Genomic DNA, 26,997 nt, shown 5'->3' with positions numbered 1-26,997 from the left:
TTTTTAATTACAATAATTCTGCATGTCTGAATTGCAGCTGGGGCAAAATCTATTTTATTGCCACAATGATTACACCAAAGCATACCAAAAAAGAGGGAAATATTAGTTTTTATGTCCCAAAAACATCAATAATAAATAAGTGGGTCCCCCTGTGTAATGACACTGTATTTGAGGAATGAATGCAAACTAATCACAACAAAAAACAGTTTGAAGGCACATGTAACTACAAAATAATAGGTGACAAATATTAGAAGCATACATGGAGTACTAAGAAAAACAAATATTGGGTAATGTATTTAGTCAAAACTACACCTGGGAAAAAAAAGACACAGCCAGGAGAAAATAGCTTCCATTTTGTTTAATTGAACACATTTCATGAAAGAGTACAAAACTGTTTTTGATGTTAGAAAATATTTTTACAGGCTCTACATTACATTACATTAAAATGGCCTTAAAACCTACCATCACATGTGTTTACAAAGAACGAGATGGTAAAGGTGAAATTCTTCATTCATATCTCACACTGCAGGGAATGTCACTGAGGGTCTCATTGAAGGGCTGCTTTGCATTATCAGTATGAAAAATACCACTAATGAACATTGCTGTAATCGTTCTGCGTGACATAAGAAAATACTCTTTGATTCATTTCACCACATGATTTGCTTTTATCGATGTATTTCAGAGAAAAGCCTATGCTGGTACTTCTTTCACCAGGGACAAACTGCAGTAAAAGTATAAAAGTATGTACAGTATAAATTCCCTAGACCAGGACTTTAAAGTTCACAGAGTAAAATTAAACTGTCGTGTAAAATGGCGTCAACACATTTTTAAGTACTGAAGCGGTTTATTCTCAAAGTTATTAAACACACAGACCTTCTATCTCATTAGGCTTTCTCATATGAGCTTTCAAGTAATTATTCCTCGGTAAAAAAAAGTCAAATTTTATAAACACAACAAAACACACAAAGATCAGAAAGTATTGCCTTCCGCTGCAGTGAAACATCAACTGGAAATAATTGCACATATTTAATTAAGAGCGATCAGATGCATGCGCTACATAAGCATCAATACTGAGACACTTCTGTCCGTCGTCTGGCCATCGTGTAAACCCTAACCCCCCCAGCTAACGCTGCCTCACAGGCTCTCCGGTCTCACAATGCATATGTGCCACTCACATAGAAGAAAAGCTGGAAATAGGTAGACTCTTATTAAACCTGTGGCCATTGATCACATGACAGAAGTAGACAGACAATAACTGGGAATATTTCTGAGCTGTAGCAAAGCAGGTTAGTTTCATGAGCTGACTGAACATGCTATGTTTGGCTTTTACCATGAGTAAGAGCTCAGGAGATTGAAGGATTGTTTGAGCCCCGCCACTGTACATCTTGTATGCACCATACAACCACTTCCCTTCAGCCTCACATGGACAAGTCCAAAGCTTGACAAGTTTCTGGGCCTTGTTGGACAATCTGTGTAGTGACGGGACAAATCCAGGCGGGCATTCACCAACTCTTCCTGTCGTGTGAGTTGTGTTTGAGTTTCAGTTTGTTGACCTCCCTGAGGACGTGGTCTGCCTTCTTCAGTTTCTCCATGGCCTTAGCCAGCAAGTCCTCCGGGATTCCCTCCCCATCAGCTCCCCTCTGGACGTCGGACACTCTGCTCAAGAGGTCACTCGTGTTCTCCATCTCCAGAGCCACCTCACTCTCCAGTTTCATGACCTCGTCACGGGGAGAACCCATGCTTTCATTCTCAGCTCTGCTCGGTTGTTTCACCAGAGTGCAGACGGCAGCACTGGATAGCAGATCCCCGCTGGACGCAGACTTGGCCTTGACTGAGTGGCTGAGATGAGCCGTGGGCTTCAAGCAGCGGTACGCAAAGGTCTTGGGTTTGATCTGAGGCTTGTTCGAAGCCTGTTTCTGGATCGGAATAACGGAGGTCTGAATGTCGTCCTCACAGTTGTCCAACACATCCAGACCGACATGGCTCCCTCTGAGTGCCGACGTGGAAGCTGCCAGTGTGTCTTCACAACCAGAGCATTCACTCTCATCATCTGAGTGCTGTCCGCTGTCCACCGATTTCTCCTCCGACTTCTGTTTCTTCTCCCCAGACGAGTGACACAGCAGTGGACTGAGGCTGAGGCTGTCATTGAGCGAGTCACCCAGAGAAACTATTATTGACGGTACTTCACTCTCTGGCATCAAGTCTTCTGCTTGAAGGGAAGTGGTTGAGGTATCAGAGGCAGAGAAGTCCGGTGGATGAGCAATATGAGTTGCAGCTGCACAGTTTTGTGAGTCTGGATTTGTCTTGGAGGTCAGTAGAGGACTGGGGCTCTTTCTCAGAGGCTCTGCAGGTATTTCTTGCTCATTGTTGGACTCTGCGTTAACTCCACTAAAGTCCTCCTGTAACTCTTCTTCAGAAATCTCTCCATCTGTGCCGGGACTCTCAGGTTTATCATCTGTGACATGAAGCAGCTCCGGCTCTGTAATGGGCTCATCTTCCTCTTGTGTTTCCACCACAGTCTCCATCATGCTGTCTTCTTCTTCCTTCTCTTTATTCTCCTGGTTTGAGCTTTGGAGTTCTTGATTTGACTCCACAGTTTGATGGCCGGGCTTCTTCTCTTTGGATGGAGGAATGGGAGGGTGGGGGTTTGACCTGGGCTGTGAGGCTTCCGAGAGGCTCATGGAGTTGTTAGAGCTCGGTTTGTTAGGGGGGGTCGGTGGTGGGTCTGAATCTTTTCTGGCTTCAGGACTCATTTCAGGCACCTGCTCAGATTGTGTCTCCTCTCTGGCTTCTTCTACAGGTGAAGCACAAGGCTTGGCTTCTTTAACTGGAGGCATGGGCGGCTTCAGGACCTTGAAAACATGCAATCACAGAATATAAGCCTCGATACTTAATAAAGACAAACACAGAAAATGCTTTTACACATCATCATACAGACCTTTTTCTCTGGACCGTCCTTTGCACGCTCATCCTGAGACACTGAAATCGCTTTAGCCTCTTTGGTAGGCGGCATGGGTGGTTTGATGACCTTTTTCTGGGGAGTCTCCTCTAGCTTGGGCTGAGTCTCGTCATCTGCACTCTGAACACGCGGAGTCTCTGCAGGTCCACCACTATTGTACTGAAGAGTCGTGGCTGTTGTGTCTTTGGAGGTGTGAGTGCCATCAACAGCAGCAAGATGGGTCCCGTTAGGCATTACAGCATCTTCAAGATCAAGATCCAAACGCAGGATCCCATCAGATGACACATCAGCTACCTAGAAAAACAAACAATAAAATCAGGGAAATTGTTAATGAAAGATCATGCTGAAGCAAAAAGGGCGATATTGCATTCAGGACTGTGCTACTTGCTCTTTTGAATAGAAACTTCTTTTCGCAAATTAAATTCAACTCCAAACTTTAGGGCATTTTAATCACTGTGATGTTACCATCAATAAAACCAACACTTCCTATGGAAATATTTCACAATAAAAGCTAGAAAAAAAAAACCCTAGGGATTTATGAATGGCTTATTGAAAGTAACAGAATCGAAACAGCAGAGGTTGGGAATTACATTAGTCAAATCTACTACTGCATAGACTGACTAGAGGAGGGTAGCTGGTTAACATTGCCATTTAAAAAAAATGTTCTACTGCTTTGATATAGAAGATTTTTTCTTGAAATTCATGTAAAAAATAATTCTTTTCACCATGGCCCTGTTTATAAATGCAATGAAAAGAGAAGTATCCCCAACGCAGTGGAAACCTTTAAGTTTGGAATTTGTGTTAACTACAAAAAGCATCTGTAACTAATCCTAACTAATAAATAGTTAAAGAAACTTTTTACCATGAAACAGTCAGTGTTATGATCAAACTGTGTAACGTAAAGTCACAAACAGCATAATTGTGTGTGTCCATAAAAAATCTCACACAAGTTCTGATTCAAATGTAAACCAACGCATTGCTGAAAAAGCAAACCCACCCACACACAGATTAATGGACTCCCAAGCACACACACACACACAAACCTCCTTCATGTGTATCCTGGTAGGTGGCCGGCGGTTTCGGTTGCCTTTGGGTCTTGTCCGAGTAACATGCTCTAAATTACTGGCCTCATCAACCTTCACCTGAGAAAACATGAAACCCAGGGAGCTTTTACAAGCTTAGCAAGTACAGTATAAAACTTGATCATCACTGATTGAAATGAATTCAGAACTACTGATTCTACTGATTTTCACTGATGGTTACCTCATCAAACACTTTGTTCTTTGCTCGGTTGATGGCATCTCCGAAGGCTTTAATCCAAGCCTCCTTGTCTTCTGCACTCTGAGCCTGGAACTTCACGTCATGGACCTGCCAGAAGCAGAAAGAGGCCAACGATGATCTCAAAATCACCCGAAGAGAGTAGAAGGAAACATTTACTGTACAGTCATTGCCTTCATCTGACGACAAACTGGATTATTATTCAGCTTTTTTCCTCAAAGGTGTTATATATGCTATATATGTTATTCTATGCTATATATATAATAGAATAGAATAGAATAGAATAGAATAGAATAGAATAGAATAGAATAGAATAGAATAGAGTAGAATAGAATAGAAATACTTTATTAATCCCAGGAGGCCATTCTTTACCACTACCAATACAAATTCCAACACCATCGCTAATACTGACACATTTATTATTACCAACACTAATACTTAATGCTACCAGTAAATCCAATGCCAGTATCTACAGTGTAGATTGATCAATTGATATTGGTGTAGATTCTACACCAATATCAATAGCAATATTAACACCCATACCAACATCATGCCAGTACCAATACAATGCTAACACACATACCAGCATCAAGATCAATACATACCAATGTGTGTGTGTGTGAGTGTGTGTGTGTGTGTATATATAAAATTCAAATTTTCATCTCCAAAAGAGTAGTTCCTATTATTTGGACAGCTACCACTCTGTTCCACTGCTCTCAGTGCTACAGGATTTGTTCCATTTTCACAATGACAATTCCTGTTAATAAACATTGTTGTTATTAGACTAATGCTTTTCCACTGTTAAATACTGAGAATTGGACCTGTGCTGCACTGCAGCCCCAAATTGATGGCTGTTGGTTGTGAGAAACACTGTTGCTGATCTTCTGCTAATCTGCTTCCACAAAGTCTTTCTGGCATCATTCGGTCACACAGAGCCGGAGCTGAACACGGTTACCACGGAGAAAGCAGGAGGCAGCCAAATAGCTCCTCACATCCTAGTCGGACCCCCCTCGCTCCATTCACACTCAGCAACCTCAATAAAACAACATACCAACTGGGGGGTTAGGTTCAGATCCAGAACCTCACAGTCAATGAATTCAAAATCAATTTAAAATGGTAGATTGTTCTATTTCCACTCACAAAATACCAATGGTAGCAACCAATCCTTTTTTTTTTAAACAGAACTTTATTCAGGAAACTGTGAAAAGAAGTAAAACAATGTCATAAAACTAACACTATAAAAATGGGCACTGCATGCATATCATCTGATCTATAAATGATTGAGAAGGCGCCAGAAACCACAGTCAGACCTGCACATGTAAAAATAAAAACCCTCAACGTTCATTTTAAAGCCTCCTATCTATGTATGCAGGTGAGAGTGGGTTTGTCTTTGCTTCAGCACTTGGCTTCACTGCAATATTTTTGCAAATCAGAGATTAGAAAAGGAGGTCTTTTCTTTCAGGCAGTTTGGGAGGGGAGCTCAGAGGAAGAAAGCTTGGGGACCATTTTCCCAATGTCTTTTGTGACAACTGCCCATTCTAAGTCCCTGAATATGATGTGTGACTCTGCATCTGCACTACTGGAGACACATAACAAGAAAAACTCATGATGAAGAAGAACATTATGGTTTATGTGTGGGTCCATTTGAAGACAGAAAGTGACAAGAGGCCTTGTTGTAATGCTTGTAAAAAGATCAGTCTGGTGGACGTGTCAAATAATTGAATGCAGCAATGAGTTAAAACATATTTATATGTAACAAAAGCCACAATCCCACTTCACGAGAAACCACTGCTATAAACCCACCACTGCTGTTGGAGCAGAGTAGACGCTCAAGACTCCTCTAATTTGACTTTAGTGTTCCACCCTTTACCCTCCAGTCACCTGCTTACTTTAATCTTCTTTGTCTGAGTGTGTTGTCTAATATTTGCTTAGCGATAAATGAACGGTAGCTAATGCACACTTTGGCATCTACTTAACATTTACGCGAGTCCCGCTGTCCCCCGACCAGCTCTCGGCTCACCTTGTTCCCAGACTTCGGTGATCGGATCAGTATCAGCCTGTGCTTCTTCTTGAAGGGGCTCTTCAAGTCGTGACATCTGTCGTAGTTTTCCAGGTCGAATCTCTCTGTGCAGTTCTCCAAGCCCTACAAGACAAATCCCAAATTTTAATTGCAATTCCGACTGAAAATGAAGCCTCATCACGTCTTGTCACAAAAAGTGACGCACCTCATTGTCATACACCGCCACTTCTGTCTTCTCCACGTGAACGTAGCGGTCTTTATAGCTTGCCAACAGCCTGCCCGGGGCTTTCTTCAGCCAGCCAGCTTTACCCAGGAACTTTGGCTCTTTCTGCTGAGCCGGCTCCTCTTTTACACCCTGAAACGACACAAAAGAAAGAGATTCACACTCAAAGCACAACCCAGAGCATCAGCAGACTTCACATGGTTAACATCGCTTTCAGTAATGCTGCTTTACAGCTGCGTCGGAGCTCAGATTTGGTGAGAATGGCTCGGAATGGAAAAAATGGTAGTTGTTTTCCAGTTCGTCACAACATATGAAATCAGAAAACAGTCTGTTGAGTTTTACTTTGGCTAACTAATAAAGAGTTTGAATTCAAAACATTACACATTTGTAACAGATAACACTGGAGCAGAGCTTTATGTCGAAGTCATGAAAACGGTCTAAAAACTACAGTTTATGCTTACATGTCACACTAATGACATCATCTAAGCTGTCCTCTAACAAACCTAATGGGAGCAACGCCTTTTCTTTCTGTCACACCACAACACTGAACACACCACTAAATTCTAAATCTTAAGGAACTGGAGAGTAGCATAATAACACGGAAGCAAACTTAATACCTTAACAAGAAATGGAATATAGACCCACAGCCCAAAGGGAGGTAAGGAAGCCTGAATGTGCCAGTTTCACTGGCTGTAGTACATTGTTAGAGGGCTTCAAGTAGGAATTTAAAAACATTCTGAATGATGTGATATGATTGTGTGTGGTCATACACACGCTGGCTGACTATTTGCACAAGGACAGATATACAATCAGCAAGTATCTGTAGCTCCTTATCCAGACCGATGTAATATTTCGATATCAGTTCACAATAGCTGACTTCTTCTTGCTCTGATACTTGTGTTATTTCCTGGACAGTTTTATTTTGACATCACACCTTCCCCAATCACATCTGGGGAAGTGTGAGAAATCATTTTCTCGCTATGAAGCAGAAGTTGTTCTCTATTTACAAGTTTCTGCTCCCGGCTCCTCCCTGCTCCAGCATGTGAGATGTCTTCTGTTGTTTTTCATGACTCACCCAGAGACTGAGTACGTTTACACTATAGTGCAGCCAGCGAGTAAAAAATATGTTCTGCTTCCAAGCACGGAGCAGCGGATCTCAGCAGAGGCAGCGTCTCTCTCTTCTGACCTGACATTCTTGTTTCTGCCCTCTTTTCAGGAAGCACACGGTGCCTCTGACATCTCCACTCACCTAACACGATCACAACCTTTGTACAGAAAGGGGTTTTTTTTTAGCCGCCTGCATGTTTTGTTCCACTGTGCTGCAGCAGATGGGTGTGGAGTGACAGAGTGATGTATGTGTTTGCGTATTTTCCACCTCTTTATATGAGCGAGAAAGTGTTTTTGTTTAAAACACAAAGGACTTATTTTACTTGCTAATGCACATAAAAAGGAGTTACTTACTCTGGAAAGTAACTCAGTAATTATTGTTGCTTCAATTAGGTACACATGGCTTTGTTATTGTAGCTCTGCTGTTACACACTGACGGAGCTGTCAGGACTGTGAAAAGGAATTCACACATTAAAGGGGCAGCTAGGTAAATCTAAGTTCCGGCACTTCTTCGCACTGGGTGGCAGTAGTGAGTCACTGCACAGAGCTGGACTGAAGACAAACTACAGTCCCAGATCTTTTGAATTCCTCTCAAAGGCTTGGCAGTTTGTTTTTTAGCTAATAATTTCCAAGAGGTTCAGATTCTGTTGTGTTTCCATTTAAGGACTGGACAAACTGAGCTTCCCTAGTTGACCTGATTTCTTCACGACTTATACTTAAATGATATTACATAAACACAATTGAAATTACATCATATGAGTCATTTTCAATTTGCAATAAAATATACTGTCCCTTTAACTTCAAGAGCCGTTAAAGAGTTACATCAGTAAGTTAGTTAGCTGCTTATTAAAAGTCACCAAACAATTAAAAAAAAGTCCCACTTATTGTGCAGAAAATACAGTACTAATACATAAGTAATTGATACTATAAATTCCAGTTATTTCCAAAAATAGAGATTTTATAGTAACACCTACTTTACAAAGCATTATTCACAACACAGCTTGGTACTCTTCTGTGTCCGAAGCCAACTTGTGCTTTACTTGTTTACAATTATAGTCTTCTTTCATCTGTACTTGGGTACATTTCAAAGGGAAATGTACTTTTATCACAGTACATTTATCTGCAAGCAAGACGAGTCAGAGAAGATGTACTGCTATAGGTTGAAAGGGTAAACAATCATTTCTCTTCTCTCCCTTGCAGGCTGATAAAAAAAACCTCCGCATAACATCACAATTTGAAATATGTGTGTACACGTTGTACGTTTAGATTTTATAAGATAATTTTGTTGAGTTGAGCAAGCAATAAAGAAAAACAGCTTTTCTTTCAACCTCGTTCCAACACAAGCTCTATAACACACATTACTTACACAGTGCGGCCGAAAGCATGGCATACAAGTGTGTGAATGCTGAATGTGAAAATGAAGTTGTCAGTGAGAAACCTATGGTGTGTATTTCGTACTGACAGTGTGTGAGAAGCTTTTCTCGACGTTTTTACCCTTTTTCCAGGCAAGCGTTAACATGATCTGGAGCAAATGCTTTGAGTCCAAGCAGACTGCTGACCTCCATGAAATATCTCCACATGCAGACTTGCAAAGTAAGCTTTGGTTCAGCGCCATACTCCCTTTTTTCATGGTTACTGGAACACCAGCATGTGCAGGTGTCTGCAAAAAGTCACAGTCTTTGTTTCTGCAGGAGGAACTTCCACAGGATATCTTTTTTTTTTCTGGTTCGGGATTAGGTGGGAGGTCATCTAACTGTTTTTCCACTTTTACTCTCGCTGCAAAAATGTCTTAGTGCAGTAAACAGCAGTGCAGCTGCAAAAGAAAAGCATGCAAGGCAGGCAGGAGAGAAATGCCAGACCAGAAGGCAAGAAGGGTGAAAAAAAAAAAGACTTCTTCAAAAAAGAGAAGTTATGTTAAGTTCCCTAAAGAAAGATGAAGCTGCCGCTCTGTGCGGAAGCCTTGGCAGCGCTCTAATATGTAAGAACATGGAAATAACTGGACGGTGCTAGGTGGAACACTTCAGTACAGTACTGACCGAACCCTGAGAGAGTGAGAGGTTTCCATTACTCAAGCCTCAGCTGGCCGCTGCAGCTCTGCACGGCGATCACAGACTTTTGGTGACACTCTAATTTTGAACGCGGTGAGTCAACACGAAAGCACAAGCCCACCGAACATTTCACTTGAACCAGTCCACTAGTACGATATATTCTCTTGGCATGTGGTTTCTGTGGCGAACTCAAAGCACATCAACCTGCATCAACTGAATACGCAGGGCCAAATAGCACTGCAGCCAGCTTTGGTCTGTTAGCGGAGTCCTGAAAGAGGAAGAGAAAACAAAGCACAGAATTTTAATGGAAGAGGCACACCTCGCCACACATGTGTTTCTGATGAAGTTTTAGGTCGGGGCGCATCTGGAACACATAGATTTTCCCACTGACCTGCCCAGCTTGAACTCACCACAAGACTCAGTGGAACTCACACTTCACCCCTGCTAACCTCGACAAGCCGAGCAGGGGGCAGGACAGCAGGGCTGCACCTCTGTGTGTCTGCTTGGGCTTTTTGGGCTTTTTGCAGGCCGGTTGGCGATGTCTCTAACTTCCGCCTGACGAAAGCTGATCTGCATCTCAGATTTCTTGCTTACAGATGGTTAACGGCTGCTCAGCTGCACACTGAGAATACACTTCCCATTTTATGTTGCTGCCAAATGTGCTGCAATAAATGAGGACGGTTCCACACTCGGCTGCGAGGGTTCATAAAACCGTCCACACCCTACAGTCACAGACACGAGCTTTTCCAATGTGATTCCAACTAATGGTAAACAACCCAGAAAACATGCTTTAATATCAGAAACCTGACAAAACAACTCTTGAACTTTGAAGGTTTTTAGGTATAATCCAAATACATTTTCAGATTTTTTCAGTAAGATTTTCAAAGAAATAAAGAAAAAATAACACAAATCTCACATTAATTTCTTAATCTAATTACTAAATATTGTTATATTGAATTTAAATCTGTTTCCTTCTTCTCGACCCACAGAAGACCATACAAAGGCTTAACAAGTTTGAAGCCGATCAGAAAAGCTTGTGTGGTGTCAGAAGGTGGGGGAGAGTTTTAGTGTCACTTCTTTTTTTTCAGCAATCTATTAGTCAAACAGGGAGGAAATCTATTTTTATAATGCTGGCAGCCCATGTGAGGCTGTGCAATGAAAGCACCTTCTTCCTCTCATATGAAAGAGTCATGCACACAAATCTTTATTAAGGACTTGCGATTGCACTTCATGAAAAAAACAGCTACACTTACACCACAAGATGTGCAGTGTGGCATTACATTCTCAGGCTGTAGCTTATGATCACATTTACTGTTTTCTGCCAAGCTCTGAAGAGATGGTCAGCCCAAACAAATGGCCAACAAGTCAAACAGAAGAGAGGAGGGACACCTCTTCCAATCAGAGATAGTTGAAAAATCCCTGGTGCCTTTTTAAGATAAACGACTTCATCAAAACAGCCTCACATTTATTTCCTTACAATGAACTAATCAGTGTTCTGCTGAATCGGTTCAGCTGTTTTCCACTGTTCATGCACTGCATGCTGCAGTGAAATGAGTGCAACTCACCAAGAGACTGCCAGAGCCATCCAACATCATGACCATGACTCACTTCCTATCCAGTGCACTTGGGCGCCAGATTCTTTAGGGACCGTAGCAGCCAGTGAAGTGGGATGTTGAAAAATGAGCCACAGAGCCCAAATAACATCCAAAATGTTTCCTCGAGCTTACAGCATGATGACAGCTGCACCAACTTCTTTCATAAACATTTACAGCAGCAGCCAAACAGACCGAGCAGACTGATGAGACCTGCTGTTTCCAGCTTTTTTAAGCATGATTCAGACTCATTGGATCAATCAGCAGCTGTGATGGGATCAGCTGACTGGAGTCAGAGCTGATACTCATTCAAACAGTACTCCATTTACAACCCGGCCTCCTCATGTTGTTGCTGTTATGATCACTTTATCCATTTTTTCCATTAACCCATAACCTGTGCATCCATATATTTCCCTGCCTACTTATTCATCCATAGGTCTTTTAGTCTATCCACCCATTAGTCCATCTATCCACCCATGCATCCATCTGTTTACCCATAACCCACGCGTCTATATATTTTCCTGTCCCTGTGAAGTCACTTATTGGTCCATTCCACCATCCACCCATTGATCCATTAATTGATCTATTCATTCAGCCATCTATCCAACATCCATTTGACCCATCCATCCATCCATCCATCCATCCATCCAGACTTAGGGTCTTGGGGAATAAAGCCTCTCCTGTCAGACAGTCTAGGCAAAAAGCAGGTTACCTGTGCAGGTCACCAGTCCACCACACACATATAAAATTGCCAGAAAACACACAGACACCTGCAACCCATTGAGAGCCAACTGCCTTGATATTGTTACCACCATTCCAAAATATAAGTCAAAATTCGACAGTCTTGGTTTGTGCAGGAGATTTTCCACCAGGTAGGGAATGTTGATACCTGTGATCCTGCTGGTTTGATGAAGAAGCTTCACAGAACAGTCAAATTAATGTAGGTTTTTTTTTGCAATCTGAGCCAAATATGGGATCATACTTACTGACTTAATCTAAAACTGAACATGAGAATCTGTTAGAGTTTGTTTTTCTTCTTCTTCTTGTGGTTCATTGTCAGTAATGTCAAGTATCAGCTCACCAGTTGTTATCCAGAAAAGAAAGTATTACTTCTAAATGCCTTACGCTGACACCTGTTAGTTTCCACTGGTTAAGGCTATGGCCAAATCACTTCACATACAGTAGAATTATGTTGAGTTAATTTTCAGGCATGCATAGAAAAAGATAGATTTGAGATTTTAATGTGAGTGTCTTTCTCTATACCTTTAAATTAACTTGATAACTTAAGTGAAACTTTAGGTTTTTTGTTATTCTCACAAATATTTTATCTTCATCAAGAACATCACTATTCATTCACTGATTCGATGATTCTAGCAGAAAAGCAATGCACACTCAAGTACGAGCTGAAACTCTCTGCTCTGGTCTTTCAGCAGAGTTTTTTGTCGATCCAAGCAGGGTAAATATTCCAGACGGACACTTTGCTCATCTTTCGAGCACTCGCCGGGCCTGTAAGAACACATTCCTCAAAAACACACAGCCATTCACGATGAGGACCCTTTCTTTTTCATAAAGGCACTTTCCCAGAAAACCGTCAGCGGCGCCCCAGTAAGACGATGGGTGCACACGCACACACACACACACACACACACACACATGCATCCATTGTGCAGCACAGGCCTTGATAGCAGGGCGACCATGAGAGAGGGTTAATTGTTTTCTGCCTGACACATAATGTGGCAGTCTGTTTCCTCTTTGTCGAACGGGGTCAGGCAGACACGTCACAGCGTGCTCTCTGGGTCAGATGGATGGAGATGAAGCAATGACTCACAGAACTCAAACAAATGATCATCGTGGAAGGACTGCAGCGGTTTGGAGAGTGAATAATGCAGACAATAAAGCAGTGAAATGACAGATTTAAGATAAGCCAAGTACTGACACATCACTTTCCAACCATAAACAAGCAGGGATACTGATTACAGTTCACTTCACATAGAATACACCCTCCTACCAAAGTTTAAAACCTCCCTTGACTTCCGAAGACTGTTGACAACGTGTTCTAGGACATGTTTGTTTCACGAAGAGATGACTGTTAACCTCAGTAATGCTGATACAGAATTGATCCATCAAACCCACACGACAGAATACATACAAAAAGTTTCTTCACTTTCGAATACTGCCATTATTCTTAGATTTCAAACATCTACCCTGTCCCAACTGCTGTAAAAATAATACGTGAAAGTACGGAATTTCATAATCGACGGGCAGTATCGGATTAGGACGATTATTTCATTATTTGATCAAGATCAGTTCAGATGATTTCTTATATCACAGTTGTCGTAAAAGTGAAAATGGTTTTCAACATCATAAATATCCATGGAGCAGTATCAGCATCACAGCTGATCATTTGTGAATGCTTCAAAGTAGAAAATTGAAATAGTCCAACGAGCATTTTTAATATCTACAATAACAGTTTCAAGAGGTGAAAGTTTCAGAGCTTCTTTTGTTTAATACGACAACAAAAAGTAAACAGAAGTGGCGAACCATATTTAGTGAATCAAATGATTGTGACATTATTAAAGCTTCTGGTTTGTCCTGTCTTATCAACATTACGTATGAGGCTCTGCCTTACCGGAGCTCCACAACAAAGTGTGTGTCAAAATACAAGATGATTTAAAACAAGAAGTGGCACTTTTCAGTTCGGCAATACATACCAGTTCCACTGGTCTCCTACAAGAGCACCTGAAGGGCATCCAGGCAGGAGATGATGAACAATTTGAAAACTAACAGGTTCGTGCCATTCGGTTTAACATAAAACCTCATTACAAGTCAATATACTAAATGAATGTAAGTAGCGGATTGGGAAAGTATCAAGATGAATTGATACCCAATTTTAAAAAAATCTAATTTGATTCAGCAATCAAAAATCAGGTCATCTTTAGATAAAAGTAATATTTTGTGAATGAACGTTTTACCTGATGCTTCAGTCTTTGCTGATGTAGACACTACAAAAATCTACATTCTGGATAATACAGTTTTAGTAATCATATTTCAGTTCAAGTCCTTCATTTCTCTAACTTTACCACCACATTCAGACCAAATCTTTTAACATGTCCAGGTGTTATGGGCCTACTAGAGCATAATTATCATTAGCAGTATTTCATAAGGTTATTTCCAGGAAGAGAGGAGGGCAATGTGACAGTGCTAATGTCACCAGTTTTCAACAAAGCTGCAAGAATGCCGGTAAAGAATAAAAATACAGACCATCTCCTCTATTATCTGCTTCATAAACATCCAAAGATTCAAATTATGAACATAATATCCAACAAATACTAAAAGGAGGAGAAGTACAACACTTATGTCAGAAGCTGTGTTGTGAATCACTTCTTATAGAGGAACTACTTCTGTCATGTCAACTACTTGTCTCTGTAACATGCTTCTAATCAAATACTACACTGAGATTAGTGAGGCAATAGTCAAACGTGAGAAGAGTTGCAGAGTTGCTGTCTCTCCGTGCTGCATTAACGTGATCTGTTTTCACTAAAGAACAGCTCTGTGACTATTTCACTGAAGTCCTGTTTACTGGACGAGAACTGCACTCAATACTCCTGACGGCAACGTAAAAAGACATGTGACTTTAAGTGATATTACAACTGGCCACAGTACCCGTCATCCATTTCCACTCAGAAATAAAGAGCTTGTCTTTATGGGACACGCCTCTTCCTGTTCACACACTCGCAGTTTATTGCAGCTGTTTTGCTACTTCATACATATGCTTCTTTCATGAACCAGATCCACCTAATAGAGCGTCTCCCGCCACTTAATTAATGTAACTTCAGCTCAATTTAATGAGAGACGACATTAGATCAGATGACTGCACTCCTGGTGCTCTCAGGGCACAAACACTAACGAGGTACACATAAAGCAGAAAACTTTTTAACGTGCCGTAACCACTCATTCATTAAAAAGGTAACTGGGATTACTGACTAAATCATTAACTTTTAGTAACTTGCACAACACTGATCATTAGTCACAGCGATACACTCATGACAGTGAGCTCACAGTTTTGATCTTCCTGTTCAAAGAGTCACTTTGCAAGTGATGCGAAACCTGTTTGAGGCTCTATGTCAGAATGAAACTACAGTACTTCTATATGTAATCCAGCTTTTTCTGCATCTTTAGCACTTCACGTTTTTCAGTGGACTTGTTCCTGATGGCTGATGTTGGAAAATGTACAAAGGGAAGGCTTTCTTAAAAGCTTGTGACATCAACTGTTTGCAAACGCTTAACAATGTAGTGAGTCGTCCAAGGACAGTAAAGGAATGTTTTTCATTGCCGTTGAAGGAATAAAAATCAATGATCAAATAACTTTAGAGGCCAAGATAATGAAGCTGCATGCACGAAACTGCCTGGAACAGGGTCCCTGCAAACAGCAGGTAAACCTCAAGTGAACTTCCCTTTTCTACTCGAGGGACTTCCTCAAACATCAAAACTTTTAGTCATTGCCATTTTTGCACATAAGCCCACGACCTTTGCACAGTTTCAGATCAACTATGTACTCTTATTTAGATGCCACACATGAAGGAATTCCTCTCTTCCGTCTTTTCTAAACAGTATTAACACACACCTCCAATCACAGATTCAGACGCTTAATGTGGAAGCAGTAAACATTAATAAGCATTTGTAAAAGCCCACGGGCGAGTACAGTCCAGCACATAAAATCTGTTTTTGAGCCCTGAAAAGACTTTTTCAGAGACGGAGCTGAAATTTCCACCAAGTTTTGCCTGATTGCTGGGAATTATATCTCCCTTGAGGGAGCACATCCAAATGAGTGCTTCCAGTGTTTCATACAGAGTTTAGTCTAAAACTAATGTGGCTGTCAAAAAACGAATGAACCCCTTCTGAAATATGTCTGTACCGACTTAAAGGTTTACACGATCAACAATTCTGATGAGTTATAACAAGTTTTTGGCTTTAATGTCGGATATTTCATGACATAAATGAATAAAATTTGATCGGCTATTTTAGAAGACGAACTGATCAGCCATTCATTGAAGGTTTCTTTTGTATAGTGGAATTTCTTTGATAGATTTAACAGAATTTCATCCAGAAAACTGCCATTGTGACAGATGAAACCATTAGGAACATCTTAATGCTTTCCGATGCACTTTACTGAACAACACTGCATGGATTTGACACATGTATAAAAAGAGTGTAAACAAATGCAAATCAGCATTGGATTTACAAAATTGCCTGTCAGATTTCACTAATAAACCATTTTATTGTGTTTATCCTAATAAAGTTTTCACTTTACGTATTCTCCTTTATTTGTCTTTTTAGAAGAGTAAGAATAGAATGAAAATAATTTATCATTATACAATGTACAACAAAATTGGAGACCTGCTCCTCTAACAGTGCAAATGAACAAATCGCTTTGTCTTAATGTATTTCTTAGTCCTAATCGCTTTGGATTATGATTCTTAATCGCCTTGTTTTACTGCATTTCCTTGTAAAGCACTATGGAATGCCTTGTGTGTGAATGGTGCTCTATGAATACATTCTCAATGTTTTCTTTCATTTTTATAAAACAACTGAGGTTCAAAGTGGTGCTAATTTATCAGAATTGACCCTCCTGTGAACATTTATACCGTTTTCAAACAGTTTCCAGACGGAGAAATTATGAACATTTTATTAGAAATATGTTCAATATAAGATGCAGGCATTTGTTGACCCAACACTACTTTTGGCGACCTCGTTTTGGCCCGCTGACCCTATGTTTGACACCCTTGCATTGGTGGGGGGGGGGGGGGGGGGGGGGGGGGGGGGGGGGAAGGTATGAATGCACTCCATCCAAATGCATATTTGAAGAAGTAGTAACACACACAGCCTCTGCACAGGGTGTCGCCTCCCTGCAAGCAAAGCTCCAGTTTTCTCCAGCAGACCAGCAGATTGACAGGTGGGCAGGTGCTCCGTGCCAAAGCCTGGAACCTGCAGCAGACTGCAGGAGAACAGCTCTGTGGAACCCGAGGGGACTTCTTTCTGTCTGCCTGCATCTCAGCGGCCCCGAACCCTTGCTCCAATGAGCTGGTCGCGCCCTGACGGAGCTGTTCTTTCTATTTTACTCCCCGAAACTTTCCCCCATCACACGGAAACTTTAGATCTGATCAAACTATCAGTAGGGAGGAAAATAAAAAGTCCGATCGGAGCTGCGGGCGGACTCAGAGACAGAGAGAAGAGACTTTACTCACATCTCCCATGATAAACAGCCGGGATCCGTTATGTGGCTATTGACGAGCCCCCCCCAAAAAAACCTCTCGACGTCGCCCTTATTCTCTCTCTCCTCGTCGGCGCTCGGCCAGCGGATCACTCATTTCAAGCAACACGCCTTAACGGGAGAAAAGAAGGAACTGTGCAAGTCTGTGACGCTGACGGGTCGTCTCGTTTTCCTCTTTTGCCTCTGAGCGCAACAACTAAAAAAAAAAAAAAAAAAAAAAAAAAGTTCGAAGAAAAAGTTTGGTTTCCGGTTGAAGTCCCTTTTACTCTCTCGAATCGAGAAGCGCGCTGAGGAGGAGCAACAGACAGAGTGCGCACCAACAGAACGCACCAGCCTGCCTCCACGCCTCATCTCCCCCCGATCTCCCCCGGCCCAGACCAGCATCTCCGGACAGGGACAGACCCCCAGCCTGCTGCAGACTCACAGGATTCTCTCCATCCTCACCATTCGCCTTTACAGTGTAATAAAGGACATATAAGAGCTGTGGCCTCTCATCATGCCAGCATGGCCACTTCCTGCCTCCTCCTGTGATGAGTGAAACCTGCAAAGGCAAACAGAATATCTCTGTTTGAACCTACTGACATGGCTGCCAGGGGCCAGTCTGGGGCCTGGGGCAGGGTTATTGTGTAAAACCATCAATCGATCATTTGATTAGAAGATGTATGGAATAGAACAGGAAAAACAATACAAATACTATCAGAGAGATGTGAGTATAATGTTCATAGGGAGCCATGTGTGTATCCTGTGAGTACAGAATACCAAGAGTTGTTATGTTTGGTTTGAACATTTAGCCTCTAAATAAATATTGTGGGCAGTGAAACAAACAGGCTTTATAGGATTCAGAACACAAGAACTAGTAACTGAGGTATAGAAGGAGGCGTTACATCAAATCAGCTTTGCGGTTTTCTATTCCTTTTCACTCTTTATTGTGAGTATTAGTGAGTTTATATACACTATAGCTGTGACGGATGTGGGCACATTTATTTAACTGTGTGTATATGTACAAATGTAATAATATATATTTTTTTAAAGTTATGATCATCTATATGGCTGACATAAAGTCATCACATGTTCATGTCCACATGCAAAGACACCACCAAAAAAAAAAACTGTGAAAGAAAATAAAATGTGTAGAAGTTACCGATAGGACTTACCAGACTTAATTATGTCTTCTCATAGATACACATACAGATTAGCATTTTGAGATAAATTTAAAACAACTTTTTTTAAAAGAGAGAAAAATCCCACCTCCCACCGGCTCTCTTTACATTTCTGTAAAACATCTAGCTTACATATTTATATTTTCACAATGATTTTGCTTAGCACAAATTTATGTATTAGGATAAGTAATTTAAATGTAATATAAAAGCCAATGATATTTATACTCTACCTGTTTTTGTATTTGTTACCATTGAGGAAACATTGTGAAAAATAGTAAGATTTTTGTCCTGCATAGATTGCTATTCCACACCCAAATTTTTTTTCAAAAATATAAATAACTGCACTCTGACCAAGGCACCTTTTGTTAGTTTGATTTTTTGGCAAAATCCACGAAAAAAGGGTGTTTTTTGTTTTTTCTGATTGTTTGCCAACAAATCAAACTAACAAAACATACCTTGGTCGGTTCACTATAGGGCCTTTAATCCTTTCAGCCTACTGAAAAACTGTTCATGCACAACTTTGGTTGTATGTGTGAGTCGTTGGATATGTCTATCTTTTTTTTTAATGAATATCAGTTTTATTTTCCGTTTTTTCCTTTTTAAAATCAAAGTATCTCCCTAAAACCTCACAAAGCAGGAGAAATAAGAGAGGAAGCTGGACATTGTTCTGTTGGTAAACAGTATAATAGTTATTATTACTTAAAAAATACCCACATATCAATAGTAATTCAGATTACACATTTATAAGTGCAAATATAAAATTAAAATTCAGAAGAAGTAAAGTGTGAAAGAACGTTAAGGCGCTTGCCTACGAGGCGGAACAAAGATTATGTGCATGTGAAACTACCCGGACAGTAGAGACAAACGGACACAGCTGTCAATATGGAGCTTGACGAGAGTTGGGAGTGTAGCTGAGTGTTTGGTGACATGCCTGGTGTTGTTTCAGGGATACAAACAGTTTAAAGCTTCGTGATGCTGCTTCAAAGATAATGTCCGAGGCTGCTTTAGAGGAAGTTTCTGTTTTATCGTCTATTTACTGCGGAGAGGGAGAGTTTGTTCTGCTGCAGCAGTCTGGTGAGTTAACAACAAACACCAGAGAGGAAGGATGATCATTCCTCAAGATACTGAATTCATTCAGTTACAAAAAACCACGTGCTGTTAAACCACATTGACTCATGCATCTCAATGATTTCAAGCCCTTCATTTTCATTTCAGTCAGAACTCACGATGTTCATGTATTTCTACTTGTTGGCAGCTGTTCTGAGCACTGATGTGAGATGAAAGTAACATTCAATTAAAACATTTTTCACACACAGGTTCAGTAAAGATGCTGTCAGTCAAAATAAGAATTTAAACCCTTAAATCTGTGGACATTCAGTTGATTTATCCAAACCACTCAAACTTAACAGCATCCTACATGGACTTAATCCTCTAATTTACACCCAAAAGCAGTTTTTGGTGGCATGTATACTTGATTTAATCCTGTTTTTCTTTTTGATTAAATGAAATACAAGATTTAGTAGTAAAGGCTGATAAACAATGGAGTGAGTCCACTGAGCCTACGGTCAGACTTCAGATTTTTGATCCCACTGAAAACCTTTAAGTAACATCCCTTACATTATTGGCTGGTAGGTTTTGTTTCACAAATGTATGCTTGGAAATTCAGTTCAGTTTAAACCGGTTTATATGAATGAATTTTTCTAACTTCAATTAACCATTGTTGGCTGTTCTGTGGGTTAAAAGGTGCCCTTCTATGCTAAAATAAGATGCATGCATGCATGTTGATTGAAGCTAAATATTAATGTTTAGTTCTACATTTACTGTATTTGTCACTTACCACTCAATTTGAATTTGAAATGAGTCTGGTGCAATAGTTTTAAGTAAATGATAGCATGTCATTAGTAAAGTCTTAAAGCAGTGACCCCCTCAGTGGTAACAATCTGTGCTCTGAGATACTGCTGCGTCAGTCTGCTGTTTCTGACACTGCTGTCACATTTCACAATACAAAACACTCACTACTCACGATGACAAAGTTCCTTTTGCAGCTAAAAACAATGTTCATCCTGCCTTAGAGAATAATACTTTACTCCTACACGGCTATTATGGAGGCCATTCTCATCTGATTTCCATCTCGATGAGCATCTCATCTGGTGCTGTCATGGCCGAGGTCAATACTCACCCTGCTGATAGGATAATTGGGAAAACTGTCACTCCTCAGAATCCTGTGCTGTAGATGCAACACTGCTCACCCTTCAGATTTAGTTTTACTCACACTTTAAAATCAAGACCTCTCGCCGAGCACTTTAATCCCAGCCCTTTATAATCAGTTGCTTCACTTTACATAGCACAAGTCATTGATATTCTGTTCATATTTGTCCTTTGCTCTTATATTTACATTCCAGAGCACCTTCACTAAAACACACTTTGTATTTGTTTCTATGCTAAGTGACTCATTTCAGTGAAAAAGTACTGATTAAAGAAAAAGCCCATTCTGTCTGTTCATTGTGCTTGTAGGTCAGGATGGCCTCATTGTCCAAATCAACTGCACCGGTGGAGGAGAGGAGGCGTGCGACGCGAGTCTGCTTTTCCACCTGCACCCAGGCTACCCGTCACGCCCCCCCGACATCTCTGTGTCCTCCACCGCTCTCTCCCGGACTCAGTGTCAGAGCGTCAGGCAGAAGCTGCAGGAACGAGCGTCAGAGTTACCTGCAGAGCCGATGATACACCAGCTGGTGGAATTCTTCCAGGTAAAGCTGGATGATCAGTCCTCATTATTATTGGACTATAACCCCCAACCGCTCAGTTTTGTGTCAGAGCTGTTTATTATGCATTTAGTTTTTTCCTAGGAAATTAGCATTTGGTATTTCAGTCATTACAGAGTATTTAAAAGTCTAGTGATTCATTGGTTTTTGAAACCAACTTAACTAATGCTCTGAGTCTGTGTTGTGTACTGCAGGAGTGCGTGGAGCTGACAGAGGCCCGCAGAGGAGGAGAGGAGACAGTGAAACCGAGAGAAAAAGAGGATGAGTGGACAACGGTGCTGCAGCTGGATCACATGCGATCTCGGAACCGTTACATTGGACTGCTGGAGCGCTGGAGTCAGCAGCTGCAACTGGCCGGGACTTTATTACTGGGACAAAGTATACTAGTGATCCTGCAGGGAGCCAGGCACAACATCAAGGTAACTGCCCCAACACAGCCAACACTGCTTTTATGTAGCAAACAAAGACAAACCAGAGGTGCTGATCGTTGCTTCAAAGGTTGGGAGAGGCATTAATGCACCTCACATTAGATATAGCAGCACTAAATCAAAGCCGAGAAGGAAGAAGTTGCGAAATGTTTCAAAATTGCAAAAAACATTTCCAGTCATTGTTTTGCAATGCAACACAGAGACGAAAGCATGCTGACTGTAATTTTTCCAGTCCAACACAATTCACCAATTACAGCTAATTCCTGATTTAGCTGCATGAATACAAAGATCAGAAAGAGGGATTTGCACCATGAATTTTTGCACCTATAAAAAGTTCTTTCATTAGTTTATAAACCACAATACGACTTTGCACCTGGTAGAAATGCTTTTTGTTTTCGAACCTGGAAGCTTTCCAGATTTTTTACTTCCTCACTTTTCAATTCCTGCTTCAAACTTCCACCCAATGATATTGACATTTCAAAACATGAAATCAGCCATTTTTGTCCGTTTTAAATATCATGCTTTGTAATTAAATCATCTGTTTATTTAGCTCTGTAGTTTTGTACATTTTCAACATTGTGTTTCTGCAGTATTTTTGAATTAATTTTGTATATATTTTCCTATAAATTTATACTCAAAAGTCAAAGTCTCAAAAAAAAACAAAAAAATGTATAACTTGTTGTTTTTGCAAACAATTTCTGCATTTAATGTGATGTAATAATGAGGACCAAATATATTTCAGTGCAATGATAAATACAAGTAGAAAGCTCTAACTGGTGCTTGTTAATAAATGTCATTTATGGCCCACAGTAGCGAGTTTGAAGCCGAATTAAAAATCATAAAGGCTCACAGTCCTTACGGCCCCCAGTGTGATCAAAAACAACCCTGGAATGTAAGTTCTGAAGTCTGTTTCTCGCTCACATGCACAGTGTGGTTGAAGGTCAGCGGTGACACAACTTCACGGTGGGAAACCAAATGAAAGAAATAACTGGTGGAAAACTCACAGATCAGATAGAGAAAGAATGTTATGGAATTTTATCACTTCTTTGTAAACAGCTTTGATCACCATTTGATTGAAATATCTGTAAATACTTTCTATTTATCTGTATGAGATTTTGAGGAGTCAGAAACTAATTTACCAGATTGAAAATGTAAAACATTTTATTTACTTATTCTAAGAGGCCGACCTTCAGTAAACGTAGGTCCCCCCAGGAGTTCAGAACATTATTTGACAGATCTCAAGAGACAAACTGCTCTGTGCAACAACGGAAACTCTCAAGTTCCAGCTCTTGTTTGACATGCGAGTAAAGGTTGTGTGTTTCTTTCTGATAAGTGACAGTAGTGAGGAGGCCTGACTGGTCATCTGTCTCCAGGAGTTTTGTCACCGGCTGAAGACGGTGAAGGTGGACGTGGATTCCTCAGGGAAGAAATGCAAGGAGAGGATGATGAAGGTTCTTATCGAAACACCTTCTTCTTCCTCTAGCCACCACAGGTATGGATCGCAGACAGGTGACTGAGCTCAGACCTTATATTCTGATCACACAGTGGTGTTGAAGTAGCTCTCATGCCGCCACCCCACCCCACCCCCTTCTTCTCTCTCTCTCTCTCTCTGTCTTTCAGCCTTCAGGGTTTTATAGTGAGGAACTACGACTCTGTCACAGAGCTGACTGCAGCATTCGAACATCTTCACATGGCTGATCTTTACCAGTGCATATTCTCTTCACTAAAAGACTGACCCAAGAAGAGCGAAAGCCAACTCCATAATTCCTTCGACTGTCAACGCAACAATACCTGTGTGGTAGCATCAACTGATAAATACAAAGGACCTGATGTACAGAAAAAGAGCACTTTGATACTGCTCATGTTTGAATCGCTTCCTCATTTTCCCATACAATGGATTCAGAAACCAGTCTTTCATTTATGAGAGCTTTAATGTCCCTTCAGGGGGATTGGTTTTCAGCCTCCGGAGACCATAAGTTCTGAAAGAAGCGTTAGAAATCCATAGAAATGTCAAATGTACTCGTATATTAAAAACCAGAACCTTAAAGGCCGCATCATATACTAATAGACTACCATTTAAAATGGTTTTGTTTTCAACAACACACCATAATAGTAAGAAATAACCTGCCTAGTTGTTCCAATAACTTTAGGAGCAAAGCAGATTTTGTGTCTCTAATTCCTCACAGAAGGCATCTTATATTCCTGCCTGAGGGATTAGGAACACAGTCCTTCAACAAACGACGTTAAAAATGCTGCAAGTGACCTTGCTGATCAACTATCAGGTTAATATAGACTTTAATTCTCCCGGTATGCACTATTTACTTTATTCCTAATAGATTTTTTATTAATTTTACACTACCAGCTACAGCAGCTAAACTGTTGTTGTTGCTTTTTAAACACTGGTACCACATTTTGTTTTGATTCTCATTCTGGCTCACCTGGTGGTTTTAGGCACAGGATTATTTTTTATTGAAGGATTTGAAAGAGAAAACCTTGAGATTGGCTCCACCTTGTGGCTGACTTGAAAACAGCTCAGATTATTTAAAGGAATGTTCAGCATACAATGGATTTGTTAGGGGCTATTAGTTAAAAACTCAGCCAGCATGTTACATATACAGTTTACACATAACATTTACACATGTAACCATGGAAACATCCACACAAATGAAGAATATAGCCATATGTATATGTGACAAAAGATGGAGTCACACATTTACATATACTCATAGAAACAGACAGATGTCATGTGGACATATTAGCATATGAAATAATCAGTGTGCCAAGTTCTTTTACTTAGTTTGGTACCAAACCAGCCTGTCCATGGCATTGCAGCTGTAACTGTGGAGTGATTGAGGTTTCCTGAGCATGCCACTGCACTGTAAGTAGCTGCAGGCACTCAACTGAAAGAAAATCGAAGAACTAGAAGCTATTTTCATGCAATTTTGCAACAATCTTGTAAGACTGTCAGCTGAACCACCTGCCTGAATTTGCCTGAAGATGACATGTTGCACAAAACCCATGCACCATTGGCAAGATGCTCCTTTTGAGATTCTCTCTTAAGTCACCAGTCGGTTTGTCTTTAGTCATTTAGTTAAAGGTGAAGCTGTGGATGAAAACCCTAATCTGGATGAAGACCAGACTCACATTGAAAGCTTGCTTCTCATTTCATGAACCTTCCAGTTTGCGGAAAACTAATCTTGTAGGGGATTTATTTGATGACTTTATTCTTATTCAGATACAACAATTGCACACAGAACCAAAATTCACTGTATTGGCTAAACTCACGATTCAAGTAAAAATAACAAAAATATAATTTTCCGCCCACAAAATGAAGTTGAAATTATAATAAAAACATGCAATAGTGAATGTTTGAAATTGTTCATACATTGAAATATACAAATAAAATATTTGAAGTGTAAACGTGACTGATAATATTAAATGAATGTATTATATCGGGTGATTGATATATCTGACAACTATGTGACTGTTTTGTTTAAAAAAAATTTTTTAAAAAAAGTGAAAAAATTGCAAAACTCTAGAAATACTTTTAGATATTTTTGAGTCTCATTTACAAATTACCAGAGTGATGTGGCACATCCCATTTGGATTTGGATTTTCTTTTTTTTTTGCCCAGCTGATATTGTGTGTAAATTGTTAACAGAACAAAAAATGTACAAACTAACCCCTCAATGCACAAGTGCAAGATCAGATTGATGATTTTTTACATTTAATTGCCACAGTGCTCCTTGTCTTTAATGTATTACACGGAATGTTTTTTGATCAGTCCAGTATATTTTTTAGCAAAACTGCTGTCACTTATAAACAAGACCTCTAGAAAAATTCACCTGAAATTAAAGGTTCCCTTTCTGTCCCCAAACAAGTCATGTTCTCTTGTAGGATGAACCTAGATTCATGTTGCATCAATATTTCACTACTTCATCTGCACAAAGCAGGGGCGCCAAGCTCCGGCTTTCCCACATGTCCAAAAATAAACTCACCAGACTCAACCGTCGCCCCGAGCAGAGCTGTTGACCCTGACAGGACGTCTGAGAGAAGACAGAACCATCGATGACAGGATCGTCATTAACACGGATCAGGACAACACACAGTCTTGGTCTTACTGCGATTTCCACATCGGACTCTGATCGGAAGACAAATGATCACACAGCCACCGGTTCAGTGAGCAGCTTGAACCTACGGTCAGCCACCAAACTGCAGTTTTCTTCTAAAATACTTCACACCATGTAGGACTGATAGTTGGACAGTTCTGTAATTTGTCCATCCATGATAAGTTATGATGTCTTACACACTGCTTCCTTCGAATACAAAAGAGGAGCCATCTGACCGGAAACTGATCATTTTAGAATTCAATCCTTGCAAAACTAAAGGAAATCCAACTTAAATGGTTATATCCGAGGACACATACCTCATATGTGAAACCCTTTCCATTATGGCAATAAAAGACCTTTCAAAGACCTCCTGGTGTATACATGCATTCAGTGACAAAACAAAGCCCAATAAGCATATTTTACTCATGTAGGTACAGTCGCCAGAGTTTACCATTTTACATTACAGATACAACCATCATCAGTGTTGAAGGTGAGATTTGGCTTGTAGTAATGTTAATGCTATAAATAATGCTGCTGTTGGGCTCAGTCACATGAAAACATGGTCAACTTCAAAGAGTCCATGTTTAGTATAATGAGTCTGGGTTCATTTAAAGAGTCTGGATCTGAAGGTCAGAGTGTTATACAAAGAGCATATAGGGGGGTTTAAAAAAGTCCTGGTACAGTTTGATAAATCCAAATGTTTTCAACATAGGAACTTAATGTCATAATATCTGTGAAGTCATTATGTCAACAGTTTCAAAAAGCCAGCTTTAAAGGGGTTATATTATGCAAAATTCAATCTTTAATGGTTTTCTAGCAGTAAAAATCGTCCCCATACCTAGAATGACGCCCCAGAAGTGAAGAAAGTCTGACATCTCTATCCCTGGCTTGTTTCAATTTTTATAAAGTGTGTTGCTCCAATGAGCGAATCAGGAATCAAACCCTTTATAGTGTCATTGGGGGTTTAGCCAATCCCAATCAAGGTAGGCCCTCCCTTTGACCCTCCCACAGGCACCTCTGCTTTGGCACATGGCACCACG

The 26,997-nt window shown here is 40.5% G+C and overlaps 2 protein-coding genes across 2 annotated transcripts; one reads left to right on the top strand and one right to left on the bottom strand.

The window, feature by feature from the left end:
- Window positions 1-342: 342 nt before the first annotated feature.
- Window positions 343-17,864, bottom strand: plekho2 (pleckstrin homology domain containing, family O member 2). Its single transcript, XM_080458279.1, has 7 exons — window positions 17,473-17,864; window positions 6,463-6,612; window positions 6,258-6,380; window positions 4,223-4,327; window positions 4,003-4,101; window positions 2,939-3,253; window positions 343-2,852 (listed from the first exon to the last, which is right to left on the bottom strand). Exons 1-7 carry the CDS (start codon window positions 17,479-17,481, stop codon window positions 1,503-1,505), a joined length of 2,151 nt encoding a protein of 716 aa, XP_080314405.1. The 5' UTR covers window positions 17,482-17,864; the 3' UTR covers window positions 343-1,502.
- Window positions 17,865-19,511: 1,647 nt separating this feature from the next.
- On the top strand, window positions 19,512-25,722 carry rwdd3 (RWD domain containing 3). Its single transcript, XM_080491917.1, has 5 exons — window positions 19,512-19,732; window positions 21,173-21,405; window positions 21,615-21,839; window positions 23,222-23,340; window positions 23,469-25,722. Exons 1-5 carry the CDS (start codon window positions 19,648-19,650, stop codon window positions 23,581-23,583), a joined length of 777 nt encoding a protein of 258 aa, XP_080348043.1. The 5' UTR covers window positions 19,512-19,647; the 3' UTR covers window positions 23,584-25,722.
- Window positions 25,723-26,997: the final 1,275 nt, after the last annotated feature.

Source organism: Lipophrys pholis, assembly GCF_963383615.2.
Source record: "Lipophrys pholis genome assembly, chromosome: 2".
In the NCBI taxonomy this organism is placed as follows: Eukaryota; Metazoa; Chordata; class Actinopteri; order Blenniiformes; family Blenniidae; genus Lipophrys; species Lipophrys pholis.
The sequence above is the reverse complement of the archived record's forward strand: the minus strand, read 5'-3'. Positions and strand labels throughout refer to the sequence as shown.

Bases quoted from the DNA above. Each gene is read 5' to 3' on its own strand.
- plekho2 (XM_080458279.1), bottom strand. The intron at 3,254-4,002 runs GTTTGTGTGTGT...TTGTTTTTCTAG, and splicing joins CCAGGATACACATGAAGGAG to GTAGCTGATGTGTCATCTGA. The intron at 2,853-2,938 runs GTCTGTATGATG...CATGTTTTCAAG, and splicing joins AGGACGGTCCAGAGAAAAAG to GTCCTGAAGCCGCCCATGCC.
- rwdd3 (XM_080491917.1), top strand. From the start codon at position 19,648: ATGTCCGAGGCTGCTTTAGAGGAAGTTTCTGTTTTATCGTCTATTTAC. The intron at 21,406-21,614 runs GTAAAGCTGGAT...TGTGTACTGCAG, and splicing joins AGCTGGTGGAATTCTTCCAG to GAGTGCGTGGAGCTGACAGA. The intron at 23,341-23,468 runs GTATGGATCGCA...TCTGTCTTTCAG, and splicing joins TCTTCCTCTAGCCACCACAG to CCTTCAGGGTTTTATAGTGA.